Here is a 17,047-nt window from a genome sequence, read left to right as displayed (position 1 = left end):
ATTTTATAGTACTTTGAAACCAAGCCTCCAAAGATTAATGTGATGTTTTATTCAATCATAGATTCAAGTGATTGAAGATGACAGAAGTAACCGTGGATCAGAACCATTTGTCACTGGAGTAAGAGGACAGGTCCCACCGCTCGTTACTACCAATTTCTTGGTCAAGGATCAAGGTAAAATATTTTTAACAATGAATTAAAACAATGAACGCAAGCCTAAAAAAGTGGCAGAATTGTCTTTAATCATTCAGGTCAGAACTGAAATTTACTAGTAATATCATTTGAATTGGACTGGAAACACTGTCTTTAAGTATGAATGGGATGCCATTTGGTTCATGGATTTTATAGAGAAAGAATTTAATCTTTTTATTTCCCATGAATTTATTTGGAGATTTTAAGCTTCCTTAAAACTTCAGAATCCAGTTCTGTAATCAAGTGCTTTGCTCTTCAGCCAGACTTATAAAATCAAACATCAGAAATGTCTGAGTTGAGATCTTTGCCCATAGTATGATTTAGTCTGCAAAAAGAGTGGAATGGGAATACTTTAGAGGTGAAGTTGATATGGAGTCAAAGTAACTTGTTTTGAGTTAAGGGCTTTTATTATGCATAGTTAGTTGTAAAGAGGCTTTTGGTTGGGAATTAAGTTTTATGTCTTTTTTTTTTAGATACATTCTTATTCTGTGACTCTTCAGCAAAACTGAAGCTATCTTGATTTCTGTTCTTAATATAAACTTTACTGAAATTTGTTGGCATTTTTTCCTTTGTTCTCCAGGTAACGCAAGCCCCCGCTATATAAGATGTACATCGTACAATATTCCCTGCACATCAGATATGGCCAAACAGTCCCAAGTTCCTCTAGCTGCTGTCATAAAACCACTGGCTACCCTACCCCCAGATGAGGTGAGAACTGTATGTGAAGTCACACACGCACTGTATGCAATCTGAACTCATCAGGAGAATGCTATTAGATGTTCGTATTTTACAGATAACCTTGTTTGACTTTCAACAGTAGGCATGTTTAAGTAACAAAGCCTAGGTAAATGTTGGTTCTCTCACAAGTGTGTGGTAGAGATCTGTAAGGCAAAAGAACATTGTGTTCAAAACATTTAATATTTTGATTGCTATGAGAATCTCAGCTTTCTTTTTTGCAGTAACTGTCAAGCATCATTCTGACCAAATGACCAAAATACTAGGATGCTAATAAATGTGTGCACTTAGAGTTGATCTCAATTTCTTTCTTGGTCTGCAGTATTGAAATGGTAACAAATCACTGATATTGTTTTCTAGGACATCAAGTTGTGGAATGGGATGAGAATGTATCAAGCAGTGCTGGTTAAGCTGCCTAATGTTGTGTCCGTGCACAGCACTGTGTGGGATAACTGACAGCGTGAGACTGAGTTCCAGGCTCTGCTGAACTGCACTTGAATTTCTGCACTTGCTCTGTGCACCTCTTGTTTCCTTCTAGGTGTCATATGTGGCTAGCTAGCCAGCCTTTTACCTACTCTATCTGGTTGCTGAGAAGATAAAAGCTTTGAGAATATGAGAGCTGGAAACTGTATTAAAAGTATGGCAAATACTCTGGTTACTGTGTAGCATTAGTTTACTTAGAGCAGTAACATAAAGACAAATATGCTTGTGAAATTTTAATATGTTTGCAGTGTTCTCTGCCTTGTTAAACTGAACTTTCTCATGAAGAAAGCAATGTTTTCTGGTGTTTAAGGGTGGTTTTTGTTTCATTTGACTAATGTTCCTAAACTATGATTTGGATTCTGAAAATTAGTTTGTGATAAAACTGAGTTCTGAAATTAATTTCTGTATTTGGCTGGAGTTTAAAAGGAGAGCAATAGGCAAATGTGATCTTTCTTGAGAAACCTGGGGGTGCGTTTTCAGACAAGTTTCACAAACTAGCTATTAGCTCTCATGGTGTGTTTATGCTATGAACAGACACTTAGGATATCCAGAAAAAACATGTCTAGGATGGGAAAATTGTCCTGGAGATTGGTGAGCTTCCAGTATTAGGAAGATCTTTATGGCAAGGGCAAACTCCCTGTGGAGGAGCCCTTCTGATAGATGTAGGCTCAGCTGTTGAGAGCAATAGGACTGTAAATAGAGCTAACGTTTAACATATCAGTAGTAAGAGGATAAATAGGACTGGTGAAAATGCAACATGTGGATAAATCTAGAACCTATGAAAATTCAGCATCTGCTTGCAAGATACAGGGCCTTTGCCCTATGTTAATACACAGTTCAGAAAGGAAAACTTGGGAGTTTTAGTAAGAAGTATCTGTGTGCCTTCTGGTAGTAAGTGGTCATTAGCAAGTTATGTACAGTACTGCTTATTTTGGCAGGGGGCTGGGGGGGGGGAGAGGCTTATTGTGTGGAAACTTAATACTAATATTGCCTAGCAATCAGAAAACTTGAAATTTTGTTTCCTCAGAGGAGGTCAGCCTGGTGGGTAGGAACTGAGACACACAGACAGCAAAGCCATTGTATTGTCAATAAATGACTAGTGGGGGTGAATGAGAAATCTGATACATCTGCAGCATGAAGAAGAAAGAAGTGTCAAGGGCATTTGTTCAACTTACGCTCAAGGAATACATTCTTTCTTAAAAATGGTCAGAGGTTTACGGTGCCTGGAAGAATTAAAATTGAACACCTTAAATGTCATAGTTTAAAAGTAATTAAACATCTTGAGCTAGATTCTTAGTTACTGAAAGGTGTCTTGAACTGTGAATGTAGCTTGCAAAAGCTCTGTCTTAATCATTTTAAAGTGCTTTTGCTCATTCTGAGGTTAAAAAGCTGAAGAAGTTGCCAAGCATCTTACTCTGGTTTGGCTGCAAATAGACTATATTGCCAGTAATAGTTGAAAAATGGTATCACTACATGATAACAAGTCCTTTAAAATTACACAGTGGTGTGAAGACAAGCAGAACATAAGGATATGTTGTATTTCATGGAGAACTTCAAAAATAAGTTTTAACCATTAAAAATTTTTAAGATAATCTGGATGCTTTAAATTCTTGAATTTGTGGAATGTAGTGACTGGCTTCTATTTTGTCAAAAAAAAAAAGTTTTTTTTTTTACAAGGGAAAAACATAGGAGGTAAAGAATTGCTTTTAAAAAAAAATCAACCTGGAGTGAGGTGGAAATTGTGTGTTCGCTCCCATGATGTTATCACAGCCATTGTTAGCATGGCTTCGGTCTTCAGTGTTCACTTGGGATCCATCTGTGCTGTGCAGCGTGGCTTTCCTGCTAGAGCTCATGCTCCTCAAGCAGGCTACTATATAAGGTGGTGCAGCACCATGCCCAAGTACTTCTTTGTGTGTAAGTGGGATAGCCCATTAATGACTGCAGCCCAGAAAGGAACTGCTGTGTTAATAGCTTGAGCTGAAAAATACTTGTAAAATACTTGTTCAGGCTTCCCCTGCACTCTCTCCCACAGCTGCCAAAAATGCTAAATTCTATACAATTTACAAGGAAATAGTTTTAAGCTTTGCAGTATATGTGGTCACTTATTTCTCATCCTCACGTGACCTTTTTCTTTGTTTTTTTTTTGTTTCCACAGACCCTTCCTTATTTAGTAGATCATGGAGAATCTGGTCCTGTCCGATGTAATAGGTGCAAGGCCTACATGTGCCCTTTTATGCAGTTTATTGAGGGTGGAAGGAGGTTCCAGTGCTGTTTCTGCAGCTGTGTCACTGAGGGTAAGGCTTCTTCTGAAAACTAGCCCATAGGCACTACTGTAGTGATCTTCAAAAAAAAGATGTGAAGAAATGAATCTTAATCATGTTACGGTCATATCTAATGTATACTATGCTGTAATGTGTTTACTGTTGGAAAAAAATGATTAAAACATGTTCACTGCTCAGTTATTAAATGATGTTCAAATTAAGCAGGTGCTTATGTTTTGTAGTTTTATCATACCAAATGTTTTAATGTGAGGTACTTGTTGCATGATGTATAGTGTTCTGAGAAATTATTTGTTATTGAGATGAATATCTAGTTAGTAGCATGAGTTAGGATTTTTTTCTTGCTCACAAAGCCTGTTTGGACACTGCTTAGAGATGAGATTGTAGGTAGATCTGCTACAGTCGAATAGGAGTATTCAATATATGCCAGTTTATCTTCACTGCTCTTCTAAATCAATACAAAACATGCTCCCTCTTAAGCAGAAGTCATTGTATGCTGCTTATGATGTCTGTAGATCTGGTTTGTATGTACTGTGGAAATGCGGGGTACAAGGAACTTGTTTTTGAGTGTTTCATTTGGTAGCACTGATGGCTTTTAATGGACTGTTTGATCTCATCACCTCAGTTATGCTGTACAACTGTTTGTATAGGTCCATGGCAAACCAAAATAGGAAGCTGACTAGGGCTAAAAGTGGTCAGTTCTAAAAAAACCAAAAACTCCTTGATTTTTTTTTTTCGGTCTGCATGCGTTCCATAAACATTCACTCAGCAGCTGTATGAATGGCTGTACCTGCAACAACTGAGCAGGTGTATAAAAGGGAGGGATAATACGAGATGTTGTGAAAATCTAATGTAGTTGTACCTAATGCTTCAGAGCAATTCCTGTTTTCTGTGAAAAAGAAATCAAGTAATTAGCTTGTACTGGATATGTACTTAGAGAGTAGAGAGTGATATCTGTTTACATATACAGTGTTAATGGTATCACAGTGTTCTTCAGAACTGTTGAAACTTTGATTGCTTTGAATAACTCATAATAAAAGGAGGGGCTCAGTTTTTTGGTATGTCTGAACTGTCTCAGTAATAGTGAAGCCTGTAGCTTGTAGCAAATTCTATTGCAAGTCATTTGTTACTACTTTTACAAGTAGCAACAATTTTTTTTTCCTTTTGGACTAAATCACTCAGAAAACTCAACGTGCATGTTGCAGTGACCTTTCTGATATGAAATAAAAAATCAGAATGTAAAAGATTCAAGAAAAATACAATAGTGACTGTAATGTCACCTGGTGCATAAGACAAATTGGAAGCAGTTCATTTGTATTTCTTGGATTTAATGATACTTTCAATTGCATCAATATTCCTTGTAATACTTGAATGGTAGCACAGAGGTCTAGCTAGCTATTTTTCCAGGAGTTCTATTTGAACCATCTGTGACAGTGCTTATTATGGTTTGTCACTGAACTTCATGTTTTTTCCTTCCCCAGTGCCATCTCACTACTTCCAGCATTTGGATCACACTGGAAAGCGAGTAGACTTCTATGATAGACCTGAGTTATCATTGGGGTCCTATGAGTTTCTGGCAACAGTTGACTACTGCAAGGTACAGTAGTATGTGTTAATTACTGTGTTTTGCTTATAAATAAAAACCAAACGTTTTCTGAAAAAAAAAAAAAGTCATCTGCTGTTTGTTGAGAGATACCAAAATTTGTCAGGGTACATAGCAGTGCTCTATTTCAAGCGCAGTGCACTTAAATTTCTGTTAGATGGGCAGGAATGTGAAACTAATCTGAAGAAACAATCACTTCTCATGAGTGAAAAGTACATGAATACTATTAGAGTTTTGACCAGCATTTGTTTGTCCATGTTATAGAGCTGTTGTGGTTTGCGTTACATGGCCTTAATGTGACTTCTTCGCCCTCTTCCACAGAATAACAAATTTCCTAGTCCACCTGCTTTCATTTTCATGATTGATGTGTCTTACAATGCTGTGAAGAGTGGCTTAGTGAGGCTAATATGTGAAGAATTGAAGTCACTCCTAGATTACCTGCCCAGGTATGTATGTGTACTATTGTAGCCAGTTGAAACGGGGGAAACTCACTTTCTCCTTTTTAAAAAAGCCAGGGGTTAAAAAAAAAAAATCCTGTCAAGCTTTTGTTTGCAAAGAGATCAAGCAGGACATCTGAGTACCTTTCTAGCTGAAAGGTTTTTCCTTCCTTTTTTTTTCTCCTTTACCCCTTATTGTGTTGGATTCTGTGTAATGATTTTGCCATCTACTTAGAAGTATGTCTCTTACAGAGAAGGAAACGTGGAAGAATCAGCCATTCGAGTAGGCTTTGTCACTTACAACAAGGTATTACACTTCTATAACGTGAAGAGCTCATTGGCGCAGCCACAAATGATGGTTGTCTCAGATGTGGCGGACATGTTTGTGCCACTCCTTGATGGTTTCCTGGTGAATGTGAACGAGTCCAGGACAGTTATTATCAGGTAACAGAAACTGAATTATGTTGTGTAGAGTAAACATTTTGTTTGGTAGACTCAAGTGTTTCATTTAAAAGTGTCATGTTCACTGCTTATTTGTTGCGTTATGCGCCTAGAAGTCACTACAGTGACTTCAGTCACTACAGTGACTTCTTAGTGTTTTCCTGTACTCTTTGAGATGAAACTGACAAAGGAGGATGGGAAAATTCATGGGGTGTAAGGGTTTATTTGGCTTCTAGACCAGCTTGGCAGAGGCTATATGTAATGGGATTTAGTGCAGAAGTGTCTTTCTAGGGGAGGGAAAAAAAATAAAATAGTGGAGAGTGAAAGTTGTAGGAATACTGAATCATTATCTTTAAGACAGATGCCCAGGTAACTTATAAACTAAAACAACAATGGTGTCTGATTTTGGTTCAATGGAAAAAATTGAATGAGCAGGATAGAGAAGGTAAAATCTAGAAGGAAAGAAAGAAATTAACAAAATTTTGGCAAGCTATCTAACACTATACTTGAATTGCAATTGAACTATGGTGTGTAGGTAAGTAGGTTTTGGGAACTAGACACAGTTCATGTTGTGAACAAAAATTACCTGCCTGTTCTGTAGTGCATTAACAAGAGCAAGTACAAATCTGTGAATTAAGTCTATTAATCTTTGAATAGCACATAGGATGTTTGGCAAACAGAGGCGAAGTGTTGCTAGTCTTTCATAAGAGTTTACCTAGCAATATGCATGGGAATATATTAAAAGAGCACGAACAGCTATTGAAGTATGAGTTTTTTCACACATAAGCAATGGGATGGCAAATACTGTGTTTAAAAAAAAAAAAAACACAAAAAAATGTATCTTCTGAAAACATAGACATGTTAGGGACTTCTGTTTAAACCACCTCAGTCTCATAGGTCAACAACTAATTGAACTAAAACTGTGGCTTTACCACTTCTATAGAATCTTCCTGAATTCCTCCTTTTTCTTTGCTAGTTTGCTGGACCAGATTCCAGAAATGTTTGCAGACACCAGAGAAACAGAAACTGTTTTTGGACCTGTGATTCAAGCAGGACTGGAAGCGCTGAAGGTTGGTAAATGCAATGTCATAGCAAACTTTCAGTCTGCTGAGTACTCTGAAGTTAATGTTCCATTATTCTCTACTAAGAGTTCTAAAGCTTTTAGTAAGTCTCCTTGTGGTAGATGTGCTACATATAGGGAGTACTTGGCCCGTTAAAGTGCAGGTACCTCCAGTTCTTTGTAGCCAGCTATCTCTTCTCTACGTAATTTTTTTAAAGCATTTTTGCTCAGAGTACAAGAAATGAGGCTTAATCTTGGTGACCTGGCAGCATTTTTGCTTTGAACAGTTTCCAGAACCTACAGAAGAGACCTTCCAGTGTTAAAACCAGGTGCTGAACTCCTTCATATGTCATTTAGAAGGAGTTCTGTAACACGGTGTCTTTCTAATCCTGTGCTGGAAGCTCTGGTATAAATTTAAATAAAAGGAGAGAATGCAATCTGTTGAAGTTGTCCATACCAGTGTGTAAAATTTTATTACATACCAGTAAAATTTTCCAAAAGTTCTTCCATTCCAGTACTTCAGGTAATTGCATGTGTGACCTAACTCAGACTTGTATGTATTGATCAAATGGATTTCCTGTATGATTCCACCCAAATCTGTTCTTATAACTTAATTTGTCTGTCATATAAGTCCTTAGAAGTCTCCCCTAAACTCAGGTTTGGTAACTACTTCAGTCAAGAAGCAATTCAAACTACGAATTGATTGCTTACTGTATGTATCAGAGAAAATAACCTACTAAACATTGGCTGGAGTTTACGTAGACTATTGATTTAAAATTAATGATCTTTTGAAAGTCAGATTGACATCCTTTTCCATTTCTGTGACTTGCCTTATTCCCACAAATTCAGTAGCTGTAAATCAGAGAAAGCAATCTAACTCATTTGTGCAAAACTTGTTGTAGCTGAGTTCTGCTTTTAGAGAATTTACTGCTCTTTGTCTCCTTAAAGCCAGACCTTCTCTCCCTGCCATGGAGCTAGCACAGGTCCAGTAGAACTGAAACTTCCTTTTCTGTAACAGATCATCAAGTTGTGCTCCCTGTGATGGGTACCACTAATGTAGCCGAGTGATTACTGAGCCTGTGTAGTACCTTCTTGACATAAAGAAATGAAGTAATAAAGATGCGTGGATGTGTGTTCTTGAATCACGTTTTGGCCCGAAGGTTTTTATTAAATGTTTCTAACTTGAGCAATTTCACCCCTCTTTTCTGTAGGCAGCTGAGTGTGCTGGCAAGCTCTTCATTTTCCATACCTCTCTGCCCATTGCAGAGGCCCCAGGGAAGTTAAAGAACAGGGACGATAAGAAACTGATCAACACAGATAAGGAGAAGGTAATAACGACGCTTATGATTCATTTCTACATTATGCTCCTTATGGGATAAAATAGCTCTGAAGTATCATTGAAAGAATGAGAAGGGTAGCATGCAGTGTAACCATCACAGCTAATATCTTTTAACATTACACTTCATTGGCTGTTCTCAGGCACAGCTGTGTAGAGTTGACATCATAAGAATAGCTCTGGTATAAGAAGAGGAAGTAGATCTATATTCTTACACAGGATAAAATACTATAGATGATGTGTTAAAGTAAACATGCAGAATTTAGGATTAATGCAAGATGTGTAGTAATTTTTATGGCATTACAGTCATTTTCAAAGGCAGGGTCAGGAAGAAATGTCGTATAATCTGAATTTCGCAGAATAGACTTGAAGTGTTATATGTGTTTTTTTCCTGTGATTATAATCTGTCTCTCGCTTTCCTTCTCTTAGCACAAATTTTTGATCTCATCTCTGACTTCCTTTCTTAGACTTTGTTTCAACCTCAGACAAGCTTCTACAACAACTTGGCTAAGGACTGTGTGGCCCAGGGCTGCTGTGTGGATCTGTTCCTATTTCCAAACCAGTATTTGGATGTGGCAACGCTAGGCATAGTAACTTACCAGACAGGAGGCTCCATTTATAAGTATGCATATTTCCAGGTAAGAGCTCCATTGAGTCAGGCTGGTATTTGATTTGAGTAAAAGTTACTCTTTAGTTGCCAGTTCTTTTTTTGTTGTGTAAATCATAGCAAACAAGTACTTCTTGGGAGATAAAAATGCTACTTCAAGTTTTTCACCAAAATGATTTTGTTAGCTTTGTCTTTACACAATCTCTGTGAACAAGAACAACAAGCTATGCTGTTAACTTTTAGCATGACATTATATTAATATGGCACTGAGCTGATTTTTAGAGTAAAACTGCAGGTGGTGTCTTTTTTTTAATTTTGATTTATGGAGCAGCTCTGATTTATAGTGAAACATGAATTACTGATTGTGTTTTAGCTGGAGACAGACCAGGATAGGTTCCTGAATGACTTGAGAAGAGATGTCCAGAAAGAAGTGGGATTTGATGCTGTGATGAGAGTACGCACAAGCACAGGTGGGTGTTAGCATGAATGAGTCTTAATAAATTCACTATTTTAAGTATATCACATGGGAAGTAACAGATTTTTCCCCTAATTTAAAACTTTTGAGATTAGGCTATGCAAAAAGCTGTCTTACAGCTTTGAACTTTTAAGCACTTTGTCAAGAGTGAACAAAAATTCCTGTTGAAATCTGTCAAGATAATTAGTGTCCCTAGTGACAGGATTTTCAGGGCGCTAAAGGCTGTCTTGTTATTCTATTGAAAAGTGCAGCTCACTTATCATGTATCCTTGTTTTGTAGGCATTCGAGCAACTGACTTTTTTGGAGCTTTCTATATGAGCAACACAACTGACGTAGAGATGGCAGGTTTGGACTGTGATAAAACCATCACAGTGGAATTCAAGCATGATGACAAACTGAGTGAAGACAGTGGTGCACTCCTTCAGGTGAGGCAGGGAAGGGTGAAGGCTTTCATAGAAAAAGGAAGGCAGTTAACAATTGAAAACTGTCAACAAAAATGTATCAAAACAAGAACCGAAGACAAACTGCAGGAGTGTGCCAGTTGCAGAAGAGGATGATTATCGCTCTAAAGCTGAATTATTAGACACTCAAGGAACTGTGCATTCTTTATGTCATTTACTATATCCCTAACCTTTCAGAATACATGGTCTCAGGGTGACCTAGAAAGCTTCAATCCACAATCTGTTTTCAAAGACAACTTTCTGTGATACAGACTGCTAACGTTTGCTGCCTGTTACCTTTCATTGACTCATTCTTAGCATATTCTTTTAACTTACTGTGCAAGTCCTCTACATAATTTTCTTGTCCGGATATCTGAATCCTGATTTTTAATGAGGTATATTCAAACCCTGCCTTTCTTACCGTAGCAGGACCTCACTTTCCTATATCTTGGCATTTTTGTCTTTTGCAGTGTGCTCTGCTATATACAAGTTGTGCTGGACAGCGACGACTCCGCATTCACAACCTCTCACTAAACTGCTGCACGCAGCTTGCTGACCTCTATCGAAACTGTGAGACAGACACACTCATCAATTACTTGGCTAAATACGGTAAGGCTAAATATGGCAACAAGAATCATAACCTCTAACTGTGTTAAAATGCCTGTTGTCATTCAGTGACACCTATTTAGTCTTTTCGCATCAAGTGTCAGGTGGCAATCCTGATGTTTCAGTCACTTATCGCAGCTTTGTGCTCTTTCCTATAGTATTGTTGTTTAGGGCAAGAGGTACAGATAGAGGATGTAGGCTTATCCATCCTACAAAATCTTATCTATATTTTTTAAGAGGTTTGTATTGAAAGCTGTCTGAACTCATATTTATTTTTGGACTGGTTTAAGTAGTTCTTTTGACTTCCCAGTTTTTCCTCCAGGAAGAGGAGATGGTGGCCTCCGTTTATGAATATGGGTTAAATATAATACTTGTATGTATTGTACTCTACTTAACCTTATTTGTACCTATGATTCTATGTGTGTTTTAAAGCATATGAGAGATGGAGAGTAGAAGTATATGTAATAAGAGGGGGGTAAATGAGCTTCTTTAGACTTTCAGTAGGAATTCATCTCTTTCACTAAATCTAAGTTGTTGGTTTTTTTTTATAGTATTTTGTGGAAGTAGTGTTTTTGTACTGTTCATGAGCAATCTCTCGATAGCTGTCCATTTCTATCCTTTCTTTCTGTGCAGCATATCGTGGAGTTCTGAACAGCCCAGTAAAGACTGTCCGAGATGCACTGATTAACCAGTGTGCCCAGATTCTAGCTTGCTATCGAAAGAACTGTGCTAGTCCATCTTCTGCTGGCCAGGTAAGCACTAATGCTTTAAATTTGAATCAGGGGCTCAGGTATTAAAAGGGGCTGTGAGCTTCTTCCAGAGAAAAGTTTTGCACTATTGTTGCAGGTCCACATTATAACTAGACTGTCAGTTTTCACTTCTCACCTATGAACTACACTGTTGGCTCACATAAGCCTTGTTTTGTCGAGCATAAACTTATTCAGCAACAGAGCTGGCCAACTTCTGTCTGCTTGTGACTTGTAGCTGATCCTCCCTGAATGCATGAAGCTGCTTCCTGTGTACTTGAATTGTGTGTTGAAGAGTGATGTCCTTCAGCCTGGTCCAGAGGTCACGACAGATGACCGTGCCTACATTCGTCAGTTAGTCACATCCATGGATGTGGCAGAAACAAACATTTTCTTTTACCCCAGGCTTTTGCCCCTGGTGAGTAATTCAGGTTCTTAACACTGGAGACTTGCTGTTGTCTTGACTTACCTTAAGGACTGGCATTTGTATTTTATCAATGAAAAGTAATTTGAGAAGTATTTGGGATCTGCCATCTGTTGGGATACTTCATTTAATTCTTTTCAGGAATAGGTACAGTACTGCCTCTTGTGAATTTGCTGAGATCTTCTCTGAGGTGTGAGCATGTGACAAGAACCTTTTGATTCTTTGGTAGTCTTTCAAAAACCTAAGCCATCTTCTAATTTTATGTAGTAATTTTAATTGTTGCAGGGAAAATCTACCTACTATTCTCACTTTTCGGTAACATAGTTGCTGGAATAACAGTAAATACCAATTACTGCTCCAGGAAGCAATATTGGAACTACAGAATACTTTCACAGCAATCTTCTGTTCTCTTTTGCTAACCAAGAGTTTCTCATCTGCTTCTGTGTCATGTTCAGTAAGAAAGCTAAGCTAAGACAATCAATACTTCAGTCTGAGCTATTGCAGTATTACGAGTCCTAGCAATCGGTAAACCACTGGGGTCTTAGTGGCAGAAATTTTCAGAACTTAATATGGTCTTATTTTTTTACCTTGATTTTTTTTTACTTCACTCTAAAACAGACCAAAGCAGATGTTGACAGTGACTCCTTACCAGCAGCAATCCGCAACTCAGAGGAACGTCTCTCCAAGGGTGACATATATCTGCTTGAGAATGGGCTGAACATCTTTGTGTGGGTGGGAGTGAACGTGCAGCAAGGCCTGATCCAGAACCTCTTCGGAGTGTCATCCTTCAGTCAGATTAGCAGTGCTTTGGTGAGCTGGGTGGCAGTGCGGGAGATGCTGTCTATGATAATCACTCAATAGTTAAAACAACGGGAAAGAAAGTTGGGAAAAATTTAAAGATAGGTTCTTATTACTAACAATGGGAAGCACAGATATGTGAAACTAGTGGAGACATCCCTCATCTGGGCATGTTGACATTGTTTTGGCTGGCTTTATTTGACAAGCCACATTTCCACTGACAGTAAGGAGAACAGGTGATACATAAGTGGGACTAAGAATTGACCTTCATTTCTCATGTTATGTTTTATTTTCTTTTGATTAGCTGAGGTCAAAGAAATTTTATGCTAGTGGTGGTAAATATATTTGTAACGTTATATAATATGATGAACTGCTGAGATTTTTTAAGTTGCACTCTACTTCTTTGTCTAATGGGAATTGAATGTCTTTAATTTCAGAATACCCTGCCTGTCTTGGAAAATCCCCTTTCAAAGAAAGTACGATCTATTATTGACATGCTTCAAGTGCAAAGATCCCGCTACATGAAGGTAAAAATGTTGTCCCTCGTTCATAGCTCTAAGTCCCCTTCTTTTACTCTTACTAGAGCAGGTGATACCAGCCTTATTCATGTAAAGCCTAACGCTGAGCTTACTCTTAAAACTGTGAGTCAAACATAAGTTTTCAAGCATCTAAAAAAAAACTTCAGGTATTAGTTTTGGAGTTCTGTGTTTAACATAGTTCTAAAACTAGAATTATTTCAGACTTAATATGCTACTGCACAAACCACATACCATGTGGTGTTTTCCTTCTAAATATGACTGAGACTTAATCCAACTTAATTATAGAAGTGAAAGCACATAAACAATATATGCAGTGGTTCTAGCTATCTTCGTTGGTTTTTTAGCCTTTCTCTTTTTCTTTCCTCTGGAACATTAATTCTGCTAACTATCCACTATTGCTTTTGTTTGTAGTTAATAATTGTGAAGCAAGAAGATAAGCTGGAAATGCTCTTCAAACAGTTTTTGGTGGAGGATAAGAGCCTGACTGGGGGAGCTTCATATGTGGACTTCCTGTGTCACATGCACAAGGAGATTCGGCAGCTACTGAGCTAGAGGAGGGAGTGGTGCTGGAACTCAGCAGTGACATTTCAGCCTCCACTAATGACCTGATCAGAAGGCCCAGTGCCCTTAAAAAGGACAACGTAGAAATCTGTACAATTCCATAGTTTTTAATACACATTGCATAAGCAGAAATCCGTTCAACCTCTCCCAGTCCCATATGAGAGAATTTTTTTTTCCTGGTGAGGGCTAAAAAACAAGCAAACAAAAAGGCCTTTGATACCAGGTCTTTTACTTGTATCTAAATTGTTTCCTGTGCTTGGCAGGAGTTCACCCCCCCCCCCATGCTCGCTAATCCTGTTGTAATGAATGTAGTTTTTTTTCAGTTCACTGTACATGATTCAACATTGGGTGAAAAAGTGATAACTCTTCAAAATTTCTGGTAGTTGCTGTGTGTTTGTATGGGCGCGTGTGCATGCTCTAAGTGTGAAGAGGGTGCCCAGGTTGGGAGGACAAGAGGCACGTCAGGTGATGGTAGATAAAGCAGTCAAACATTTTGCCTCTTTCTCTTTTTAGAGGGAAACGTGACATTGCAGAGCACAAATGTATCGTGGCTGTCTGAACCAGAAATCCTTGAAAAAAGAAATAAGTGGTAAGCCAGGAGGCAGGAGGGCAAATTTCTTTCCACAATCTTACCTGTACTATAAGTTTCTGAGCAGATCTGTACTGGAGGAATTAATAGTTCAGTGAACAACAATAACTAGCTTCTGAACAGCATAGGGGTAGAGTCAGAGCTTCCTGTTGGTGTGAGTGGTGACTCCTTTCCTTCTCATTGCACAGCTCCGTGATGTCCTACTTGATCCATGTTCCATGGCCTCTCTTCTTCTGCAGAGCTTACTTGTCTATCCAGATGGTGATGGGAACAAAAGCCTCTTAAGCTTAAGCAGAAAATACTTCTAAACAAGGTGATGTGTGGGAACTGGATGAAAAGGAAGTGGCCATTTTCAACCACACTATTCTGAATCGTAGCAAACAAGCAGGAATATGAGTTTTACTGATGCAAATTTGAGACTGCTTTGGACCCTGTATTACAAGGAAGGGGATACAAAAACAGATTTAGACTGCACTGTATTAAGTATTGCAAGTACCTGATTTCAGTTACTGGACAGGATTGGGGCCGTAGTGAAGAGTTTCATCACTGGATGTTTATGCCCTCCCCTATTCAGCCTAGTGATCAGCTTGCACAAAACCTTTTTATAAGCCTGTTTGTTAAACTGAAATACCTCAGATTAGTCCATCCATTTTGGCCACTCTATCACTCCATTCTGCAAGGGTGAATGAGAAGACTCCTATAAAAAGGGAGCAAGTGTAAATCAAATTCAGAATCCTAAGGGCTTTGATTATTCGCTTTTGAAAGGGGGCTTGTATATTTTAGCTTGAACACTTAACGAGTGTTCCTAAAATACCCAGGAGTTTGAGCCACCAATAGTACTAAAAGTGTGGGTGGATTAAAGGAGATACGACCTGGGCTTGACATCTCAAGGGAGAGCCCTTGTTTAGATCAGAAAAATACTTGACTGTGGTTTTAGTTCCATATACTGTAGCATGTATATAAATCCATTTTTCTTCTAATGCTGCTAGTTTGTCTTCCCTCCCATCACTACAGAGAAAGGGGAGTATGAAAATTGTAATGGAGAAACTTTCACAATGACAGAACCTTCCTCATTTTTGTATGAGTGTGGCTGACTTTTTACTCCATGTATTGCCTCCAGCCCAAAATCTAGAGGATTTTTAACCAGGGGTGGGGGGGGAACAACTTCCCAGGAATATAAGGCTCAACAACCACAGACTTCCACAAATACTAATTTCTAGTATTAATATTGGGGGGTGTGGGGGTGGAAATGAGATCATAAATGAACCTTTTGTTTTCTTCACTTATTTTTTCCAATGCATCTTTTAATTTGTAAAGAAATAAAAATATATTAAGATGTATTTTATGTCATTGTTAGTAAATAAACACTGCTTATTTTTCCAAACCCTGTATTTTGCGGGAGGGAGGAAATGGGAAGGGCTGAAGTCTAGCTAAGTGGTCCTTTACAATCCAATCTTTTGCTGACCAGGTTCAGTCTTTTTTTTTCTTATTCACAGTGAAGGGCGGTAAGAAATTCAACAAGAGCCAACAGATAAAAGGTGTGCTGTTTAATCTCAGTGTTGCTTTGCTTAGATGAAGAGTTTTAACTTTCTGCCCCTTCTGAACTTTCATTTTGCAAAGACTTCCTTTTTCTGTTTTTTTGTCTAATTGGAAAAGTATTAGTGTTACCTTGTGACAATGCCAGCTTGAAGACTTCTGCAGTCTTCATTTTTCAGAGAAACAGATTTCCTACTTCAGAGTCAAGATAACAGGGAAGCTGTTTTTCTTTTTTCTCCTGTTTCTTGGGGTTTGATTTTTTTCTTCTTTTTTTGTCTAATTGCAAAAATGAAGTTCAGACTGAACTGGCAGTGCAGCTGGACTGTAGCCTAGAGCATTGATACTGTATACTTTATTGATAACCTTACAACAGCCTGTATGAAAGCACAAGACAGTCATTGCTATGAACATCCAATTATTTGGTTTGCTATGGAATATTTCTCAGATTAGTCTCTTCTACAGAATGTGCATTATGTTCAGAATCCACTACTGGAGAGAGAACATTGCAATAATGATGGGCCTTGTGCATCTTGTACATTAATTTTGGAGTAAATTGTGCTTGCAGGAATCTTTGTGGTAGTACAATGTGTATGGAGATTGCCTTGCTGAGGCAGTGTCTACTGGGATTGAGCCCCTGTTCTGCTGGGATTGAGCGAGTGATGGAGCTGATGGGGGTGGCACGCAGGGTAGTCTTTCTGCACTGACTATCATGCTTCTGAATCAAGACTGAGCAGTGTTAAGACCAAACTTCCCAAGTGAAAACATGAATATTCCAGGTGTTTTAGCCTGTTCCTCAAAGGGAGTGCTTCTTTGCTTGGGTCTGTACTAACAGGTGTCCTTTATTGCCTACATCATAACCTGATCCCACAATACTTGCACCTATCTCTTATGGGGAATGAATTTGAAGCCTATATCACTTCTATTACTAGCAAATCTAGCATTCTTCTGTTAGATTTTTATAATGTAGTCCTAAGTCAACTTTGCAAATATCAATTTGCCACTTAACTTTTGATATTAAAATATTATTTATTCCAGGTTGGTACGGAAGAGCAGCTTAAGTGAACTTTAAACTGAGGTGTAGCTACTCAAAACCACCCGTTCTGTTACCAGATGTTTTGTTTGCCCTTTGTGGCCGCTAGCTGGAGATAACACTCGCTGTA

The 17,047-nt window shown here is 38.3% G+C and overlaps 1 protein-coding gene across 6 annotated transcripts in view; it reads left to right on the top strand.

Annotated features, from left to right (window-relative positions):
• Positions 1-15,691, top strand: part of SEC24C (SEC24 homolog C, COPII coat complex component) — a 34,654-nt gene extending 18,963 nt beyond the window's left edge. For 4 of the 6 annotated variants that reach the window (XM_035543182.2, XM_035543161.2, XM_035543194.2 and 1 more), the window contains 17 exons: positions 62-173; positions 772-899; positions 3,565-3,703; positions 5,170-5,285; positions 5,613-5,737; positions 5,981-6,172; positions 7,146-7,239; positions 8,441-8,557; positions 9,033-9,203; positions 9,546-9,642; positions 9,928-10,073; positions 10,559-10,697; positions 11,328-11,446; positions 11,679-11,858; positions 12,483-12,674; positions 13,100-13,189; positions 13,613-15,691. In XM_035543182.2, the coding sequence (XP_035399075.1) occupies positions 62-173; positions 772-899; positions 3,565-3,703; positions 5,170-5,285; positions 5,613-5,737; positions 5,981-6,172; positions 7,146-7,239; positions 8,441-8,557; positions 9,033-9,203; positions 9,546-9,642; positions 9,928-10,073; positions 10,559-10,697; positions 11,328-11,446; positions 11,679-11,858; positions 12,483-12,674; positions 13,100-13,189; positions 13,613-13,753 (2,298 nt within the window). In that variant the 3' untranslated portion in view covers positions 13,754-15,691. The remainder of the gene's footprint in view (positions 1-61; positions 174-771; positions 900-3,564; positions 3,704-5,169; positions 5,286-5,612; positions 5,738-5,980; positions 6,173-7,145; positions 7,240-8,440; positions 8,558-9,032; positions 9,204-9,545; positions 9,643-9,927; positions 10,074-10,558; positions 10,698-11,327; positions 11,447-11,678; positions 11,859-12,482; positions 12,675-13,099; positions 13,190-13,612) is intronic. The other 2 variants (XR_004778126.1, XR_004778131.2) reach the window with 1 other exon arrangement.
• Positions 15,692-17,047: the final 1,356 nt, after the last annotated feature.

The sequence above is a fragment of the Cygnus atratus genome, chromosome 7 (assembly GCF_013377495.2).
Source record: "Cygnus atratus isolate AKBS03 ecotype Queensland, Australia chromosome 7, CAtr_DNAZoo_HiC_assembly, whole genome shotgun sequence".
Taxonomy (NCBI): domain Eukaryota; kingdom Metazoa; phylum Chordata; class Aves; order Anseriformes; family Anatidae; genus Cygnus; species Cygnus atratus.
This window is presented reverse-complemented; position numbering and strand designations above follow the sequence as displayed.